The sequence below is a fragment of the Artemia franciscana genome, unplaced genomic scaffold (assembly GCF_032884065.1).
Source record: "Artemia franciscana unplaced genomic scaffold, ASM3288406v1 Scaffold_1300, whole genome shotgun sequence".
Lineage (NCBI taxonomy): Eukaryota > Metazoa > Arthropoda > Branchiopoda > Anostraca > Artemiidae > Artemia > Artemia franciscana.
This window is the reverse complement of record NW_027062787.1, coordinates 30,416-52,266: the sequence shown is the minus strand read 5'-3', so window position 1 is coordinate 52,266 and position 21,851 is coordinate 30,416. Positions and strand designations below refer to the sequence as shown.

The following is a 21,851-nucleotide window of genomic DNA, read 5'->3' as shown; positions in this document are numbered from 1 at the left end:
TGGTTGAATCCAGTACTACCACCATTAGCTTCTCAAAATTTTAAGTTGATGGCAAATTTGTCCTCTTTGGGATAAAGTCGTAGTTTGGTGCCCTAAAATAGCTGAAAACAAAACTTTCCCCTGACCTAATCTGTATGGTCACTTAAAAAAGAGCTTTAAATTTACGTTTGAATGAGCTCCTTCCCAATTTCCTTGGATATTCGGTTTGATATAGTCACCCCCAGAAAAAAAGGTATCGACGTACCGACGACGCTTCTTATGAAAAAATGCGAAATTCCACATTTTGAAGATTGGAGCTTGAAACTTCTATAGGTAGGTTGCTCTTATATGATGTATCTAATAAAGGGATTTTCAATAAAATTGCTTGCTTTTTTCAAAAATCAGTCAAATTTTCTAAGATTTTTGGTTTTGGGTGGGTAATAATAAACTGAAAGAATTTTATATATTTAGAATCAGCATAAAAAGTCAATACTATCGGTGTAGCAATTTTCATGAGAATACTATTTTTAGTTTTGGTGAAGATTGGTCCAAGTCACTTTTTGCTTCCAGTTTTTTTATCACACACTATTTGATAATACTCTTTCACGACGAATTTTTTTTTTTGAACTTGTTCATTTTGTTTAGTTGAATAGAACAATGAAAACAAAGGGAGATAATTTGAGATCTGGGTAGTAAGTTTAAATTCTATTTTTCTTTAGCTATTCTATTTTATCAATGTCTGTATATATAAGGGATTTAAGTTCGAGGGGGAGAATTGTCCTGTTTTGAAAGAGGTACATTTTACATGGCCGTTATAAAATCAAAACGTGGTACCTATGCAGGCAGGACGGTTTTTGAGTGTCTCTACTCCTTCTGTAAACTATTCTAAGGCATAGAAAATTGCATGAAGATAAGTCTACATCTGTTATAATCTACAGAAGCAATAAATCTTTCTGTAATTTTGGTTTGAGTTTGAATTTCTTTTATGATTAAATGCATAATAATTAAATAGAATATTGATGAAATAAATTCATCCCTTTGCCAGGAATCCGTAACGTTTAAAATTTACTGTATTTTGTTTCATTTTGCATGTAGATTAATTGCTATTTTTATTTGAGTTGCTTCCTAAAAGTATTTAAAAATAAACTTATTCCTACGAAAAAATTTCCTGAAATATATTCCCTGTCACCCAACCACCACCGATATTTTGACGTTTGGCCGCCCCCTGTAAAATTTTCTGCGGGTGCCCTTGGTCCGAGTCAAATATCTATTTTTTAACCTCAAGATTAAAAACTATCTGGGTATCTCTGAGTTTTAAGCCCATCTTATAGTATAAAGGCTAATGCCAATCAGGGTTGCCACCACTATCAGTTCTTAAAATGTCAAAGTTGCCCAAATCTGCGTGCTACATACCTCGGTGCTATAGTAAAAAAATTGTCTAGCCTATAATCGACTTAAAATAGCCCTTTCGTGCTACAAGTGGCAACCCTAATACCAATACATACAGTCACAATTGTGGATAAGAAATTACAGCCGACTACAGCGCCAGTAATGGAAATAGTGCATAATTCGATGAGTTGGCTTGTACCCAATTTCTAAGTGGAATTTTTATGAATGACCAATCAAATTGAAGATTAAAAAAATATAATCGTTTGAAAATTACACAAGATGGAAACTTTAAACAACAATTTTCTTTTTTTGTATGATGATTGTGATAAAACATGCACATAGTATTAGCCCAAAGTTCCTGGGATCAAATTAGTGTTGAAATAGGCTTTTCAAGCCAAATACTCGCCAATTCAATTTTCTAGAGCTAGATACAAGGCTGACAATAAAATCATGGAAAATCACCAATCATTCATAAATATTGGCATTTTGATTAATAGCTTTGACTACGATGTGGGTTGGACAAAAAACAGAAAGGATGTAACGCAACGCATTTGTAAGATTTTACCCATTCCCACTTCCTACCAAAATGAGGAATGTGGTTTTGAACCAATCGCCTGCTTTTTTCTGGTTATGATTGCCAGTTGGCAACCCTGGCTTTTTGGCTTACTTTACTATGTATTGAATTCAATAAGTAACCTTTATGAAATTTAAACTACCTGGAGAATCGACCAATGGGAAGATGCGTATCTTTTTGGCTTCTTTTAATAGCTGCTGGAGCTGCTTATATGTCATAGTCCTCCATAGATACTTCACATCCCGAACCATAAAATCTTGCACATAAATTTTGTAAGCCTCTAAAAGAAGAAACAAAAATAAAAAAACATAAAATCATTAAACCAAATTTCCCTATTCTGGAGGGGTGACTGTTACTACTTTTGCATGATTAGTCACATTTAAGCTTAATTAAAATATTCTGACCTGGGTCTAAACTTAAACCTTGATAAAATACCGCCCATAAAAAATCCCCCCTCATAACGTCTGCATACTTCCCAATAACCAATACTATATGTAAGGAATGGGCGAGATTCACAACTTGCAGCCCTTTCCCGGGGGCTTTGGGGGATCAAGTTGCCCTCAAAGACATATTAATTAGATTTTTTTACTATGCTGAACTAAATGGCTATCTCAAAATTGTGATCAGGGGACTTCGGGAAAAATGAGCGTGGGAGGGGGCCTAATTTCCCACCATTTTTTTGTTCACGTAGAAAGGGCTCTAGAACTTTTAATTTCTTTCAAATGCGCCCTCTCGCGATATTCTAGGACCAGTGGGTCGATACTATCGACTATACTAGGCAAAAAAAATTAAAAAGTTCCACATTTTTGCAGATAAGAGATTGAAACCCATAAACCAGGGTTCTCTGATACGATGAATCTGTGATTTCCATTAGCTTTCTATGACTTTTAGGGGTGTTTTCCCCTTTTTCGAAAATAAGGCAAATATTCTCAGGCTCGTAACTTCTGATGGGTGAGACTAAACTTGATGAAACATATATTTTAAGTCAGCATAAAAATTCATTCTTTTTATGTATCTAATGGTATCAAAATTCCATGTTTTAGAGTTTTGGTTAGTATTGAGCCGGATCGCTCCTTCCGTTACCACGAGCTTTTGATTCTGCCGGAATAAAAAAAATACGCCCGATAAGGGACTTGAACCCTTGACCTTAGGATTAAAAGTCCCACGCTCTACCGACTGAGCTAACCGGGCTTACAGACCATGGTAAATTATCCATCATATCAAACACAGAAAAGCCAGTCATGGCTTAGTGCAAAGGTGTAATATTGTATTCTCTACAATCTATTAACAGTTTCTGTAGTTCCAATCTAATTGGATCAATATCGTCCCAGTTTTGAAATGAAGATTGAATAATTACTGATTTTGGACATTTTGAAAATAGCTTAAACAACATTAACTAACAAAGAACTTAATTCCCCCCTAAATTTCGAAAATTTACGCTTTTGGTATTTTAATTTAAAAAAATGAAAAAATAACAAAATCGTCCCCCCCCCAGATTTTTAGAATATATTTTTTTCATACATTTAAACAATTTAAGAATCTTCCCCTATGGCGACCTTGTGAAGGTAGAAGTATGCTTACGTGATTTCGAAGGAATTAAGTGAGGTAGGCCTAGGATAGTATAATTTGTTCTGATTTCCGATCTAACTGTCTCAACAACGTTCCTAATCAAATTAAATAAAAAAAAAGTTTTTCAGCTTAAAGTAAGAAGCAACACTTAAAAATTAATGAACAGAAATTATTACTTATATGAGGGGATTCGTCCCACGTCAATACCTCGCTCTTTACATTAAAGTTCGAATTTTGTTCTAATACTTTAAGAATGACCCCTGAATCACACAAGGCCATTTAATTAGAATAAAACGCTTTTATTAAAGTACTAAAAATACTTTAGCGTAAAGAGCGAGGTATTGACAAGGGGTCAAATCTCCTCGAATACGTAATAATATCTTTTTGTTTTAAGTTTTAATGTTGCTCCTCACTTTCAGTTGAAAAAACTTGTTTTTGATTTAATTTATCATTGTTCTTTTTTATCGTTTTTTTTAATAATGCTGGGAAAACCGGCTCCCCTTTCATGGAAAATTCTCTTCCCTCATAAAAAATTCTCCATGGAAAGATCCTCCAACATAACACCCATCCCCACCAGGAAAAATCCCCTTGAACTGGATTAACAGACATAGATTTGATTAGATTTAGATTTTTATTAGATTTGATTGGATTAGATTTTTCAATTATGCTCAAAATGGCCATCTCAAAATTTCGATCCGGTGACTTTGGGAAAAATGAGCGTGGAAGGGGACCTAGTTGCCCTCCAATTTTTTGTTCACGTAAAAAGGGCACAAGAACTTCTAGTTTCCGTTCGGATGAGCCCTTTCACGACATTGTAGGACCACTGGGTCGATAAATTCACCCCTGGGAAAAAAACAAAAAAACAGAAACACATAAACACGCATCCGAGATCTTTCTTCTGGCAGAAAATACAAAATTCTACATTTTTGTAGATAGGACCTTGAAACCTCCAGAGAAGGGTTCTCTGATACGCTGAATCTGATGGTGAGATTTTCATAAGATTCTATGACTTTTAGGGGGTGTTTTCCCCTTTTTTCGAAAAACGGCAAATTTGTTTAGACTCACAACTTTTGATGGGTATGACTAAACTTGATGAAACTTGTATATTTAAAATCAGCATAAAAATCAAATTCTTTTGATGCATCTATTGGTATCAAAATTTCGTTTTTTAGATTTTCGGTTACTATTGAACCGGGTCGCTCCTTACTTACAGTTCGTTACCATGAACTGTGTGATAAGAAGACTGACAAAGGATGGCCGTGAACAAAAAAAAAAAAAAAAAAAAAAGAACTCGACAAACATTTTTGTAATAAAACACACACACAAAAAAAATTCAATTATAGAAAAACTTACGTGACTTCGAAGGAATAATATCAGGAAGGTAAGGTAATTTCTTCATCACTATTATTGAATCGTAAAAACTAGGCTGCAACAGGCTCGCTATAGCATTTGATATAAGAACTGATAACATTACTGGAATTATATGCTTAAACTGTCCAGTCATTTCACAAACAACAACAGAAATAAATAGAGAGTGTGTCACACCTGCTGACGTGGCAGCAGCACCAGCAAGAGCATAACCACCTGAAAACGAAAAGATGAAAAACGTCGATCAGTTTTTATATTTGACATAATTGTTTTCTAATTTAGAATGTTTTAGCTCTTTTCATTTGCAGTGATAACAAATCAAAAAAAAAAAAATAGAGGGGGAGGGTTTATTGTTCAAAATCTAGGGGGACAGTTTTGTAATTTTTCATTTATTGTTTTTCAATGAAAATGTAAGAGAAAGGTATATTTTAATTCAAAGAAAAATAATGATTCTTGAAAGGGCGGCGGGACGAAGGGAGAGGGTTAAATTAACCGAGTACCCACCCACCTCACCTCCTCAAATTCGCTCTCTTATTCTTTGGTGTTGTCAAACGAAATGCTAAAGATCAGTGGGCATGGTTGCATAGCCTGAAAACTGGTTCAGCCACCTGTATATAAGACCAAAATGTTGCTACTTATTCCACTTATTTATTTTCAATTTTTAGCATTTGGCCTAATAATTCTCTTTTAGTGAAGTGAGAAATTTGTTGCTAAACTCTTTAGGTCAAAAAAGAGACAAACTGAACAGTCTTCGTAACTTATTTCTCTTCGCCAGTTGGTTTATAGTGTCAAATAAGACCAATTTGAAAAAAAAAAAATCATGACAGCGAACTTTTACAAATAGCTCTGGAGTATATCCAGGCATGGGGTAGGGGTAGGGTGGGAATGCAGTTGACGGGTTGTGACTGTGAAGATCTGATAAACAAAGCATTTTTTATTCTAAGGAAATAAAAACTTGTAAATTTAATTTTTTGCCAACTCTTTATAAAAAACTAAGCAGACAATCCTGATAAACGTCACAAATTGCTTATAGTTAAAAATTTGCCACAGTTAAATTGCTATAGTTAAATTGCTATAGTTAAATAATTAAAAATTTCCATCTAGCACGACATTTTTTTTAAAAAAGCAATAAATTTTGAGAAATAACTTTGAAGAACAAGAGGGGTTTCCAAATAAAGTTGTTTGTATTACCAGATGCTGTTATTTTAAAGTAACATTTAGGAAGAATATAATAAAATACGATTAGATCTACTATTTGCATTTTGCACTTTAAAAAAAAAAATACAGTTTGTTTTCAAAAACTAAAAAGTGTTCTACTACAACTTCGTTTTTTAAGCTTTTTTTAAGTTTTTTTTTTTCAGGGACAAAAGACAGTTTGATTTTGAACAATTTCAGATTATTTTCAACGGGTCATTTTAAAGGCACACTAATTCCGTTTGCTTAATGCATATGCTTTTTCTGAAAGGTTTTTACAGACAATTTTTTGAAGAACCAAAGGACATAAAATAAAAATTTACCCCCTGGATCTGTTTCCGTATCAGTTCTATTCCTTCCTGAAAAACCCGATTTTCTAAAAATTCCTTTGATTGCTTCAAATTAATTTTCTTGGTAATATAGGAATAAGTAGATGGCAGTATAGGAATAAGTGAAGATGAAGAGGTGATGATAGGTAACGAAAAGATCGATCAAGTGAACAGCTTCACATATCTGCGTAGTTAGGTACTTAGGTAGTTAGTTAGGTACTTAGATAGTCCAGTAAAGATGTTAGAAGTAAAATATCCAAGGCCCACGGTGTTTTTTAAAAGTGTAAAAAATTTTGGAAGAATAAAAAGATAAGTGTATTGGAAGCTACAGTAATGACACTGGTCAAGTATGGTTCCAAAACGCGGGCGCTCCGAAAAGCAAAGGAGATTTTGCTCTATATTTTCCAGAGATATTATCTACAGATTGTTTTGGGTACCCGACTGACTGACCGTATCTCAAATAGTAAGTTGTAAGAATAATGTGGGTCAATTCCGCTTTCTAGGGTTGTAATGAGAGAAAGGATGAGTTGGCTAGAACATGCTAGGCGTATGAAGTATAGCAGATTACCAAAAATTTTCCTTGTCGGCCAACCGTCAAGGCTCAAATAAAAAGTAGGCTGTCCCCGAGCGAGGTGGGCAGATGTCACAAGGAAAAAAACAAGAGAACTAGGAACTTCTTGGAAGTGTGTAAAGAGGGAGGCTTCGAATAGATTGGAATATAAAAGGAGCGTGTGAAGCTGATTCGACCTTAGGAGGCCTGGTGTTGCAGTAAGTTGTTAGTAGTAGTAATAATAATATTACCATTTTGTCAGTGTTGCCACGTTGAAATGTGGAAAAAAATGTCAAATTAGTTAAATATTACAACATTTCTTCCCAATAAAAATTCAAACATTAGCAACCTATTGATTCCCAAAAACAACTACATCTTTAACAAAACGGCACACCATGTTAATTTGTTGTCGTTGTCATTTGTTTTCAGCTAATGTTTGGTTGATTTTTCACCCACGTCTGTCTTTTGAAATTTGACGCCCTCTCCTACCAAAAACTTTATAAATACAGGGGGGGGGGGGTCTTTTCCATTATCCTCAATCTCTCTAATAATAATATTAAGAATATATTTGGACTCTGTATGCATACAAGCAGTATATCGTAGTATATGGCTGTGCAAGTTTCCGCAAAACAATTCCAACGACCATATTTCATTTTCACTGTCTTTGGTACTTTGAGTCCTCCAAAGGACAGAAAAGACAGTTTTTGTGACGTGACCTATATTTACATTTTTTTTTGCAAGAGACTTCTAAATAATAACTTGTAAATATTTTGAAAAACCAAAATGGCATACTAGAAAATGGGCTAAACCAAATGATGGGGTGTGCTCGGTTAAAAGTGTTGATAAACTAATGGCAGGTTGATAGTCTGCTACCCATAGAGTTGAATATTTTGGCTCTTATAATGATTGGCTACAAGTGGTACCGATTGGTGGAGGGATATAGGGGCAGTACAGGAATTTTAAACCCTCAGATTTTGGAAAATATGATTTTAGGTATTTTTATTCGTAAAAAATGAAAAATTACCATCCTAAATTTCAAAATATGTTTTGCCCCTCACAAGATTTTCAAGCTTTTGGTGCCACTTTTAGCTCCTCTGGATTTACGTTTAATAGCCTATTTAACTAGCCAAGATGTTTCCAAACCTACCTAGGTCCTCTTTAAGCAGATTGGATTTTCATTGAAAATAATTCTTAAAAAAAAAATGATTAATTATTATTTACGCAGAAGTGTCAGCTTTAATACTAATATGGTAGATTAACTGTAATAATAATAAGAATAACAACAATTCAGTCACTAACTCAACTTATACAAAAATAAAGTAACGAGACTCAAATGAATGAATGTGATAAATGATGAATGTGATAAATGGTCGGGTTATACGATATCTGACATCGTTATCGGTCGCACCGATGTATCAAATCGGATCATAGGTACAAGCTACCACTGGGAAGCTGGGGACGGGTTTACCCGGAAGTATAAAGCCAGTATCATTTATACTGATTATACAGTTTTCTTCAAATTTTTGACTTTTTAATTCAAGTCACCAGACTCTATGCTGTATTTAGCGCCACTAGCAGTTTTATACCTCATAAACTGGGGGGTGGGGGAGGCAAGCTATAAAAAAAAATACAATTGCGACAATTTTTTTTAGCCAATTAAGTATCTTAATAGGAGTGTAAAAATTTCAGTTGAAAAAAACCTGTTTTTTTTAATTTAATTTCTGATCTTTGTTTAAATAATGCTGGAAAATCCGACAACCCTACATGGAAAATTCCCTTTTTACATGAAAAATTCATCAATAGAAAGATCCTTCCACGTAACCTTATCCCCTTGTCCCCCCCACACAAAAAAAAATCCTCCCTGAAAACGTCCGTATACTTCCAATTGCCAATACTGTATGTAAACAATGGGCAAAGTTCACAGTTTGCAACCCTTCCCCCGGGGGCTGTGGGGTATTTAAGTCATCCTAAAACACATATTTATTAGAGTTTTTGACTATGTTGAACAAAATGACTATCTCAAAATTTTGGTCAGGAAAATTTGACTCAAAAAATTTCGGGAAAAACTGAGCGTGGGAGGGGGCCTAGTTGCCCTCTTATTCTTTTGGTCACTTAAAAAGGCAGCTAAAATTTTTAATTTACTTTCAAATGAGACCTCTTGCGGTATTCTAGGACAACTGGGTCGATACGATTACCATTGGGAAGAAAAAAAAACAACAACAAATAAACACACATCCGTGATCTTTTTTCTGGTAAAAAGGTCAAAATTCAACATTTTTACAGATAGGAGCTTGAAACCTCTACAGAAGGGTTCTCTGATACGCTGAATCTGATGGTGTGATTTTCATAAGGACTCTATGACTTTTAGAGGGGGTTGTTCCCCTTTGTGGGAAAATGAGGAAAATATTCTCAAATATTAATTTTTGTTGCATAAGACTAAACTTGATGAAACTTGTACATTTGAAGTCAGCATAAAAATCAGTCTCTTTTGATGTATCTATTTGTATCAATATTCTATTTTTTTAGTTTCAATTACTATTGAGCCGGGTCGCTCTTTACTTACAGTTCGTTACCACGAACTGTTTGATTATCACACCACTTAATTTTACAGTTTTTTGACTTTGTAAACTTGTTGATAGGTTACTATGATGTATTTTCATATAATTAATAATTTGAACTAATTTTCTATCACTTTATTGTCTAAACTGTGAAAAAATCTGCGTGGCTTTGACACTTCACTAAGGCCACAGTCTTATTTTCAAAAAGCTGGGAGCTTTTAGAAATTTTTTTAAAAGCTGGGGAGGTGGGAACTATACCAATAAATTCTTTAAAGTTCACAATGAGCCTGTGAGGACGACCTCTCCCAGTAATCCGATTTTTTTCTATTTAGGTATTGTGTTTAGGACCTCGTTCATAAAGGTCTCAATTCAAAGATTAAATTTGTTTGAAATAAAATTGTTTTTCTGAATGTTCCTTCAACGTCATTTTTTCTTTCGATTTTTTATGTTGTTATGCAGCACCATTTTATTTCGAATTTGAACAAAACATGCATAAGGCGTTGTGCCCGTTGACATGTTCAGTCGCTTTTGATTTGATCCTCGGTAGATAAGATAATTTCAGATATGGAATAGATGGCATTATTTAAATTCAATTCAAAAGTCCGTTTTAAATTTTTTGAAACGTAAGAAAACTGGAAAAAGTTAAAGATAAAGCCACATATTTTTCATATCTATGTTATTCTAAGGTAGTCCTTACAAGAAAAAAAAATCACCTGGTATTATATGTGGAACGGCAGAATTTGGTAGACCATAGGGAAACCAAGTAGCCATAGCTTCTCCAATGGCTCTGCCGAATGCTGCGCCAACCCTGAAAACAGGTATCAAGCTGCCAGCTGGCATACCCAACGTAGTTGCTGTCATTGTCAGAAAAAACTGTAAAAAAAAAAAAATCATTTTAGATAGAACTGCAAACAAAGGCTGCATTTCGCTTCCCTGAAATAAATGAAAATGCTAGTCAGAAAAGTCAGTTTTACAGGGGGTGGGGCCGTAGGAAGAACTTTCCACGAAGGAGTTTTCCGTAAGGAGGGGGGGGGGGCTTTTTCGGATAATGAGCCAGACTTATCAGCATTATTTGAAAAACGATCAGAAATTAAATATAGAACAATTTTTTCAACTGAAATTAAGGAGCAATATTAAAACTCATAACTAATAAAATTCACTCTGCATATGGAGGATTTTCCCCCTCCTCCTTAATACCTTGCTCTTTACGCTATAGTTTGGCTATTCGTCCCAATTTTTAAGAATGACTCCTGAAACACAAGGGACATTTAATTCGAGATGGAAGCTTTTTTTAAACGCGCTAAAAACTTTAGCGTAAAGAACAAGGAATTGAGGAGGGGGCAACCGCTTGGTATATGGAGTAATTTCTGTTCGTGTTCAATTTTAATATTGCTCCTTACTTTCAGTTGAATTTTTTTTTTTTTCATTTGATTAAATAAAAGTTGATATTTTGTGACAAGGTAAATAGGTTACAGTAGCCAGTAACAGCCTAACAATCTACATTAAGATGGGAAAAAGTAAAAGGGCTAAACAGTTTCCATAAAAGCCCTACGTTCTAACAGAAGAAGAATATATTTTTTCGAAAGCTTGGCTTTCATCATTTTATTATATTTCAAATTCTCAGTAGCTCATGGTTATAACAAAAAAAAAAACTAACAGGATGCTAACAGGGTAATTAACAGGTACTAACAAAGGTACTGACAGGGTACTAACAAGGACAAATTAATGCCTTCTGTTCCCACTTTAAAATGTGTGCTTAGTTTCCATGACTTTTGTTTTCTGGTGCATTGTCATTTCAATGTTTCAGAGTTCATTCTACAATAAATTTACAACAAAAATCCTTCAACGAAGTCTCTCCCCGAAAAGTCCTGGTTGAAATTCGTTGAAGTACGGATGCATATGTATATATATATATATATATATATATATATATATATATATATATATATATATATATATATATATATATATATATATATATATATATATATTATGACAACGAAGGACAGGAGAAAAACAAGAAGTTAATATACACATTCTTTAAATGTTGATTTTTGAGTTCGTAAAAGGAACGCGAAACCTGATTGATTCTTTTCCATAAAATTTTAAGCATGGGTTTTAAGCGAAAATTTTAGTAAAAAGAATAAAGCATTTTTGAGTTACAACATTTTTTTAAGTAAACTCTCTGCTTCTATCTGGTAGTAATCCGCTATGATTTAATACAATTAATGGGACCTATTTTAAACGTTGGAATCGATTCAAATACTTAGTTATAAAAGAACAATTATGCTAACTTAAATATTTATGCACTTAATAGTTTGAGTTTAATTGCATTAACAAGCAGCTTCTACCACAATACAACTCAAATTATAATTTATTGGAGTATTTTGCCTTTTTTATGATTTGTAATCTGATATCAACCTACTTTGTTAGACATTTATTTTATGAGATAGTGCCAAGCACAGATTTATCCAGAGCCTTAATTCGGGAGGGGCTGCAGTGCCAAAAGGAGAAAGTGAAACATCATCCCCATCTTCAATTTCGTTTAAATAAATGAATTGAAGGCTGGTTTACTATCGACATAACGTAGCGCAACGGTAGATCAACTGGATCATGTTGCCGCTTGAGCAAGGCATTGGGAAACTTCTCCGAGGTCGAGATTGCTACTAACAATGACATCCGTTGGCCAATCAGAGGCGACCTCAGTCAAAGGGAAGGTGAGACACTCGATGTCTTTTGAATTAGGTGAGTTACAATATTTTCGATTGCTCTTTGTTAGCATCACGGTGAGGTAAGCTTGCAATGTAAGATGAATGGATAATCTAAATGTCTAGACACCAACCTGAAAGGCTCTTATAAAAATGGGATAAAAAGGTAGAGAATTACAAAGTACAATAATTCTCAAAATACTAAGTTCGAGAACACACCCCTTGTTTAAATGACAATGTTTGAGGATGAGGGGATTATTTCTAGTGTTTTTACCGGTATTGTTGGCAAAGGTACTCAAAAGCGAAGAAAAAGGGGTAGGAATAAGGAAAGCCTAGTCAGTTGGTCGGAATGAAAGACAAGCTTAGCTGAGGCTGCAAAACTTATCCCTTTCAAGGTGAAAAGCAGACGCCTCAAAAGATCGGCAGAAGATAAACAGTGCATTTTGACGCAAAGGACAACAAACTCTTGAGCGAGTTCATTTTTTGTCCAAAATTTTTCTCTACGAGACTAGAAGAGAACTCAATTAGGGTTAGAGAATGGTGCCAAGAAAAGAAGGACAAATCGGAAAAGGGGGTAATAAATGGTGCTCTTCCTAGTAGCAGGAAATGCATCTTCTAAAGAATATTGCTGCGCAAAGGACCTCGTTGAGGTACGTCAGAAAAGATTGTTGGTCTTATGGTGCCCTTCAATGGGTTTTATGTTTGAAAAAATAAGTATAACCAGGTCTCATGTAAAGGGAGGTGTGAAATATACTGCCTTAACTATTGATATAGACTTGGCTGAAGAAATTCAAAAGCAAAATTTCCGACTCCCAATTGGTATGAGACGACACATACTTCTTAAATCTCTTTATAATAGAATGCAAAACCTTTCGGTACAAGGAAAGGTACAACCTTGACCCTTATAATAGGTGATAGCGTTCGTGAAGGAGTCTTGGATTTTCTTCAAGTTCAATGATGGAGATAAAGTTATTTCATTCGGACGTATGCAATCCGTACACTTTATCTGTATCTCTGTCTCCAGGGAGCAGTGGTAAGTGATACCAACCCTTGCATGCTTATACAGGCCACGGCACTGTCACCGTCCAATCTACCTGTCTTTGTTCTGCACTCCCTAGCAGCACAGAAACGTTTTAGTCTTGCGTTTATAGCATATATCGTCTTTGAACAATTTTATTGTATTGATATGTTTCATTGTTTTTATTTTAGTAAACGATCGATTTTTCAGTCCTTGTTTCTTGTATATAGTACTCAATGCTATAATTTAGAGAGGATTCTTAAAAAATACTTTTGGGAGGGGCGATCGTCCCCATCACCCCCTTTGTATCCATGATTTGATAGAGCAAACCTTAAACTACAGTAAAATCACCACATTAAGAGTAACTACGACTAAATTGTAGCCAAATGTAAGATTTATGGACCTTGGCTCGTACATGTCTTTACTGTCTAGAGTTTATTTAAGAACTATATACTAAGAGGGCAAATTTGTTGTAATAATTCAACGGGTATTTTGTGACACTTTTTATAAAGCTAATATTTATATTAAACTTAACATCTAAGTATTAAAAACTATCAATAATATATTCATATTTTAAAAATGACAAAAAAGGCAATCAATTCGTAATTCATTTTTAAAATTAATTATTAACTATCTATATTTTGTTTTATTTCTCATAATTTTTAATTGATTCTTTGCATTAATTATAATTGCTAACGATTATTAATTATTGATATTTTTAAAATTAATTATTAAAAAGATTCATTTATTTACTGTATTAAAAAAAATTGCTCCATCGATATGTTCAATCGATGTTTCGATCCTCAAGATAATTTAAAGTTTATATTTTTGCTGATTTAACACACTCTTTTTCGTTTTGCCCCTCCCATTAAAGTCGATGTCCTATAAGAAGTCCTATAATCTCCAGTAAAAAGGTGCATTCTTTGAAAATGGCAAAGTTGGCAATTTAAATTGTTCAGCAATTTGCGGGTTGGAAAAGCCTAATCTTGTCAGATTTAGTTGGAGCAGATTGATAAATGAGAAGCCTTGCCGATAGCAAGCAATCAGGAAGCAGCAGGTAATGTTCGTAAGACTAGTTATTGCAATTAACTTTTATTGGACTGGTTCGTTAAACCTATGTGTTTTTAGTTCTGTTGGAAAATCATAACTTTAACCATTAATTCACGAACATCTTACATGAGATTGTTAACCTTAATAAGTGGACAGGAATAGGTTAAAAATAGGTAATCACCCTTAGGCTCAAGTTTAGGTAACCCTTTACATGCGAACCCGGCATGGCACGCGAGTGGTTTGTTTGTATTTTGAACGCAGCATTAAATTAAATAATAATCAAAACATAGTAAAGGGAAAAAACAAGGGAAGTTCAGATTTATGGAGAATTTAAAGAAAAACGCAAGCATTTAGACAAAAACCTCAAGTAAGCCATCAAGATCTCAAGTGATAATCATATAGGCACGTAAGCAGGGGGGTATGCCTTGGAGTAAGACCCCTTCACTTCCTGTAAACTTAATTTTGTTCTGAAATTCTGGGTATTCTCTAATCAAATTATAAAATACAATTCGCTTTCACATTATTGCTCCAGCCTCCCATAAAAATTACACGTTCCTGCCTAGACAGAAGTAAAAAAAAAAATTAGAAGCAGATAAAGTCAAAACCATGAAAAAGCAAAATATAAAAAGGTGAGTGAAATGAAGGAATAGTAAGGAGAAAAGGAGGAAAACTTTCAAATTTTCGTCTTGATTTTTTAGTATCTTGTGGTATAAATAGTGACCTTCACGAGAGCTGACAATGCCCATAACGGATTGTCGGGTTGTTCGGTTTTGGTCATTATTAACTTACCTTTTGCTCCACCTCATAGCCACTTCATATTCATAATTGTCGATAAAAAAATAAAAAACAAAAAACAACAAGATTTATGAGTTATTTTCCATACATTCCAAGTTTACACTAGTGCTACAGAAGCTGAAAATTGAAGTGCCGAGAAATGAGTTTGCAAAACATGTCACCACTAACTTATAAGGACGCCGGTTCACGGAACGAGAGGGCAGATGTTTTTTGCCCACCTACATATTTTGCCCTCGTCTAGATTTAAAAAATACCCATTATAGGTATCTGCATTGAAAAATACTTAATGTTTGCTGTTTTCAACGAAACAAATTCAATAAAAAAAAAAATGCCCCCAATGTTTTGTGAAATATATTTAGCCCCCCTCCTATATCTTTGTGAATTAGTACCCCTACTAAGTTGCCTACTAATGCTGTGTTGATGCATCCTCTGACAAATTCTTTTCATGAATAGACAAATTGCAGTTCAACGCTTCCATCTTTTCTAATTTCAGTGACTTATGCCTTAAACTTTTACACTGATTTCTGTATGTCAACAATAAATTCTATACATGAAAATTTTCAAGCAGAGTCTAGAAAACTTTCGAGAAAACTCGACAAATTAAGAACAAGATCATACACACGCTTTAGTTGTGCCTAATTTGGATTTCAGCCACCAGTATAACTATAGTGTGACCCAGCCATTAAAAAAAAAAATGATGCGTTTACATTTTGCTTTACATCCTGGAAGCGTTTTTATTTCTTCTATGAAGTCTAGGCTTTTGAGATTTCAGGCAATTTTAGTCGATACTAGCGAATAGGATAGCCTTAAAATTGATGTCACTCCTCTTATGGGTTTATTGGCACTTGTTGAAATATTTATGGAAATGAAGCTGGATTGCGTAGAATAGGTGGAATCCGATACCTTACGTAATAGAAATTACTAGAAGGTTCTATTATTATTTTGAGGAAAATGTTTTGTGTTTTTAAAGAAGGTTTTTGACTTTGAGGGTTTGGGTCTATGGACGCGACTTAGCTGTATTGAACTTCATTAAAAAGTTGAATATTTAAACAGTTAACAATTAGCTGTCCAAGAAGAAACACAGCTCTGAACATGGATGGCTGCAATAATCATTATGTGTAAATTCTGCTTATAATGCTGAAGATTGCTCATAATGAGTATTTGTATGCTTTTAGCATAACTATAGCTAAGTAATTGGAGAAGACCGTATTCACTTTGTAAAATACAAAGGAGGAAAGGCCGTCTTGGCCGAGTGGGTTGGTCTGCTGGATTCAGAATCCTTTGTCTGAGAAAGCAAGGGTTCGAACCTTAGTATAACCGATAATTTAATTTGGGACAGGGTCAGTGGTGTGACTCTATAAGCTCAGCCAGAGTCGACCCAGGTCTAAATGGGTACCTGGAGAAATTTGGGGAAGGTAAATAACCCCCTATTGCACTTCCTGGCTGAAGGGCCAAGAAACGGAGAACAGCACCACCAGTAGGGACTGTAAAGTCTAATGCCGTATCTTTTACCTTTACTTTTAAGGAACAAAGGACAGTGAACATGGATTGCTGGAATTGATTAAGTGGGAAAATTATATAATAACTAATATCTAAAAATTGGGGAATTACATTTTATTGAAAAAAAAACTCCGTGTGCAGTTTGTTTTTATTCGCGAATACTAGCTCAAAAATAAATAAACGTGGGGGTAAAAAAGCTAAAAACACATAGCACCTAAGTGTAGTTTGGAATATGTATCTTGCCTTTGACGGTGTAGCTTTATGAATCAGCTGCTTGTTATGTTTAAATTTCAGATGAAAAGGAATGTCAAATTTAACTGCACGAAATCATGAGGGTCAATGTCTTCCATTCTCCTAAATTGACGCCGATATACCTAAACTTGTGGCTTCAGATGAAGGATTTTAGAGAATATGATGTTTCTCACTCAAGGGAACATTTTGTTGTCAAATTCAGAACTTCCTAATTAACCTTATTTTAATTTCACTGCCGCCATATTGATACATTTTTGTTGGTTCATTTTTCCCTCACTGCCATTGAAAATCGGATAATTTTGTAAACAATTCAGAGAAAAAAACAAAAAAAATTATATTTTTGAAGAATAAACATTTCAAATCATGTTTTGGTTCCAAAAACCTGTCTCCTGCAATACTTAATAATAATGCTATAAAATTAGCAAAAATGGAGATATTTTTTCATTTTATTTTTGCCCGTTAGGAAGAACTGACCAATGAAGTACGAAATTTGAAAACAGAGAACAGTTGGATCGGCACAAATCCAAATGTAGAGGCACCATAGGAGACATTCTTCGTTTATCATAGTTATTACCGCAACTGTGGGAAATATAATTATTTTATTAGTGTTTTTACACCCTTTACTGACCGTCTGGCTTTTCAAAATAGACCACATTATTTTTTCTCCAAGGAAGTATTTAAGCTTAAAGATTTAATTAAAAGAGTTTTGTTAAAATACAATAAAGACGACTCAGTGAGTTCGAGCAAGGGGTTATGCACAGTACTTCATTGATGTACTGAGATTGGGATAAAGAGAAAATCCAGGAATAGAAATAATGTTTGAATATTTAACTTTTTTCTGGTTTTATTTTATATGTGTCTTTTGATGGATCACAAAATTTATTTTGATAATAGATTAGCCTTCGATTCAAGCTTAGCTCTCTGTTGGCTGTATTTGAATATTTTTGGTTTGGCTAAAATGGTGCTTACATGTTATAGCGACCACACCAAAGAAATGAAGTTAGGTTAATCTTATTGAAATATACCAAAATATCATGAAAAATATATTACTTTAGTTACAAAATTATTAAAATTACAAGAGAGAATTACTTTTCAATGCCAGGAGGGAAGGCAATTTTCTTTTTTTTTAGTGAAAACACTAAAAAAGGTATTTTCAATAAAAATACCAAAAAAAGAGATATTTTTCGAACCTAAGGAGGCAATTAACCCTCCAACCGGTGATCTTGGAGTGCAGAGAGAGGAAATAAGAGAAAGTGGTTTTTATTGGAGGGAACCGATTAATCTATCTATGAGAGAATCATATAGTCACAAATAGACAAAATTTTTGAGATTTTGGAAGGAAGGAAAAGGCTGGAAATGGGAAAAACGCTTAAATGTGAAATTTTGAATCTTTACTGGTGAGTTACATCATTTAGATTGTTCCTGGCAAACTTCCAAAGGTCAAAAGCCCATAACGTGGAAGAGGTGGAACTGAAGTAAAGGTAGATGTTTTATATTCTCGCTAAGCTCATTTTATTATAGTTTAATATGTACAAAATTTAATATAAGACCTTTATACCTGTATATTAGATTAAAAAGGTTAATCTGAAACATCCTCCACCAAAGACTAGAAAACAGTTTACTTTTCGTGACCATTCGTTGCACGGTTATCTATTACTGTAATTAGTATCAGCTTCACTTAATAGATTGATTACCTCTTGTTAGTTAATTTATAACCTTATTGAAGGATTTATTTTGAACTTCATTATGTGGAAAACCCAAGAGCTAAATGCAAGAGAACATAAAACGTTTCTTTTTCTTCTGGTCATTGATACTTCCGCTTGAAGAAGACATAAATGGTATGGACAGGATATAATTGATTATTTTCAGGCTCATTCACATCAGAATTTAGCTATTGCCAAGATTTACTAACGCTGAGATTTAGCTAGCCACAAACCTAGTCACATTAGGACTACTGATTGGCTATTCTAGACTAGTTAAGATAGAAAACGTGCAACATTCGGAAACAGAAGTAAATAAAAATGAAAAGCATACCACTGCAATTTGAACTCTTTGTGCTGGATTGACCCCGCCCTCTTGAAAACCCGAGATAATCATATTTTACCCTGTGTAACAGGATGGCTTAATAATACGGCTTCGTGGCATCTATCGTTGAGATATTTAGGTTCTCCTTTTAATGCAGTTGCCCTCCCCCCATGTTTCAATCCCGCCCTTCTTCTTCAAGATTTTAAAATCTATGAGTTGTCTTCGGGTCGTGTTTGCTATTTTAAATACGATAATTTTTACTTGGTTTTCCAATTTGTCTTAGGAACACTGATTAAGTTTGAGATTTAAAATTAAAGAGCCGTTGGAAGCAGCTGGGATTAAGAGGGATAATTTTTGTGATAAGTAAATCTTCTCTTTACGCACAATTTTCCTCCATTTTTTCAGAATTCAAGTGTTGTTTGATTTTTTGTTGTTGTGTTTTTCTTACGTATTTTATTCAGTTATGCTATTAAACATATACATCAATCCTTCGTTGCGTTTGTTAATGCATTTCGTTTCCTTTTGTAATTTCATTAATATATGCTATATACTCCTTAATTTCGAGGGAAATAAATAAATAAAAATAAAATATCTATGTCCATCTTTTTTATAAAGTTGATTTAATAGCGTTGAATTTTGGGTGTCATTTCCGTATTATCACAAACGAAGTTATGCCATTTAACGTATATATGATGTTATGCCATTTGAGGTCATTTGCATCATGCTAAAATATCTCTATGTACGGAATAAACAATTTTGGTGGGACTTCTATAGAAACTAGCTTCAAAAAACCTAGGCATCTCATTGTCTTTTTAATAGCTTTCTCCTAAAAAAGTCAAACGCTTTTTCTTATGTTATATATAATTCTAAACACAGATTTATGTTTTAATAATCAAAGCACTTGCTAAAATATAACAAACCGTGTATTGGTCCAATAAGAGAGGCACCCGCATACTCCCGCCCTTTATCCAAGCCAAATTAATCAAATACTTGGAAAACTATAGGTTCTATCACTATATTAGCTCTACGACTATCTACCTTGATTCTACTGCCCTAGCAATGATGCAAGGACGGATAATAGATAGACATATCTATTAATAAATGAACTAACCTTCTTTTTATACAATCCCTATAAGGGGGGAATTAATGCCCGGTTTCTTTCTCACTCATTTGGACTATCTGTCTTGGCTTTTTCAAACAGTTCGTGGTAACGAACTGTAGTAAGGAGCGACCCGGCTCAATAGTAAACGAAACTCTAAAAAACGGAATTTCGATGCTAAAAGATATATCAAAAGAATCGGATTTTTATGCTGATTTTAAATATATAAGTTTCATCAAATTTAGTCTTTGTCATCAAAAGTTACGAGCCTGAGAAAATTTGCCTTATTTTGGAAAATAGGGGGTAACACCCCCTAAAAGTCATAGGATCTTAACGAAAATTACACAATCGCATTCAGCGTATCAGAGAACCCTACAGAAAAAATTTCAAGGTCCAATCTACAAAAATGTGGAGTTTTGTATTTTTTGCCAGAAGACAAATCACGGGTGCGTGTTTATTTGTTTTTTTTTTTTTTTTTTTTTTTTTCCCAGGGGTCATCGTATCGACCAAGTGGTCCTAGAGTGTTGCAAAAGGGCTCATTCTAACGGAAATGAAAAGTTCTAGTGCCCTTTTTAAGTGACCAAAAAAATCGGAGGGCACCTAGGCCCCCTCCCACGCTCATTTTTTCCCCAAAGTCAACGGATCAAAATTTTGAGATAGCCATTTTGTTCCGCATAGTCGAAAACCATAATAACTATGTCTTTGGGGATGACTTACCCCCCACAGTCCCTGGGGGAGGGGCTGCAAGTTACAAACTTTGACCAATGTTTACATACAGTAATGGTTACTGGGAAGTGTACCGACGTTATCAGGGGGATTTTTTTGGCTTGGGTGTGGGGTTCAGGGGAGGGGGCTATATGGGAGGATCTTTCCTTGGAGGAATATTTCATGGGGGAAGAGAAATTCAATGAAAAGGGCGCAGGACTTTCTAGCATTACTATAAAAAAAAACATTGAAAATGTAAACATGAAAAAGTTTTTTCAATTGAAAGTAAGGAGAAGCATTAAAACTTAAAACGAACAGAGATTATTACGCATATGAGGGGTTCTGAAAATACTCTAGCATAAAGAGCGAGGTATTTAGGAGGAGATAAATACTTCGCTCTTTATGCTAAAATTTTTTTAAATAATTTCAACTATTTATTCTACGGCCTTTCTGATTCAGGGGTCATTCTTAAAGAATTGGGATAAAACAAGATTTAGTGTGAAGAGCGAGGTATTAACGAGGGGACCAACCCCCATATATATATAATCAAAAATATAAGAATATAAAAGTTTGTTACGTAAGTTAATTCTTAAGTTACGTATTTTTTTACTAATAAAAACGTTCGTTAAAAATAAAAGATCTAGTTGCCTTTTTAAGTAACCGAAAAATTGGAGGGCAACTAGACCTCCTTCCCCACCCCTTATTTCTCAAAATCGGTTGATCAAAACTAAGAGAAAGCCATTTAGCCAAAAAAAGAATTAATATAAAAATTTCTTTTTTATAATTTATGTACGGAGAGCCAAAATCAGACATCATTAATTCAAAAACTTTCAGAAATTAAATAAAAAAACAAGTTTTTTTAAATGAAAGTAAGGAGCGACATTAAAACTTAAAACGAACAGAAATTACTCCGTATATGAAAGGGGCTTTTCCTCCTCGACACCCCGCTCCTTGCGCTAAAGTTTGATTCTTTCTCGCAACTCTACTTTTTAAAACAATAAAAAACTTTAGCGTAAGGAGCGGGGTGTCGAGGAGGAAAAGCCCCTTTCATATACGGAGTAATTTCTGTTCGTTTTAAGTTTTAATGTCGCTCCTTACTTTCATTTAAAAAAACTTGTTTTTTTATTTAATCTACAATTAGCCATGACTTGATGCCCACAACTATTCCATTTTAATTCAAATGCCTTAG

At 34.1% G+C, this 21,851-nt stretch overlaps 1 protein-coding gene across 1 annotated transcript in view; it reads right to left on the bottom strand.

Moving 5' to 3' along the window:
* LOC136042445 (chloride channel protein 2-like) overlaps positions 1-21,851 on the bottom strand; it is a 75,173-nt gene that overhangs the window by 36,877 nt on the left and 16,445 nt on the right. The window contains exons 6-8 of the mRNA XM_065727409.1: positions 10,224-10,383; positions 4,865-5,095; positions 2,085-2,222 (exon numbers count right to left, since the gene is read on the bottom strand). Of these exons, the coding sequence (XP_065583481.1) occupies positions 2,085-2,222; positions 4,865-5,095; positions 10,224-10,383 (529 nt within the window). The remainder of the gene's footprint in view (positions 1-2,084; positions 2,223-4,864; positions 5,096-10,223; positions 10,384-21,851) is intronic.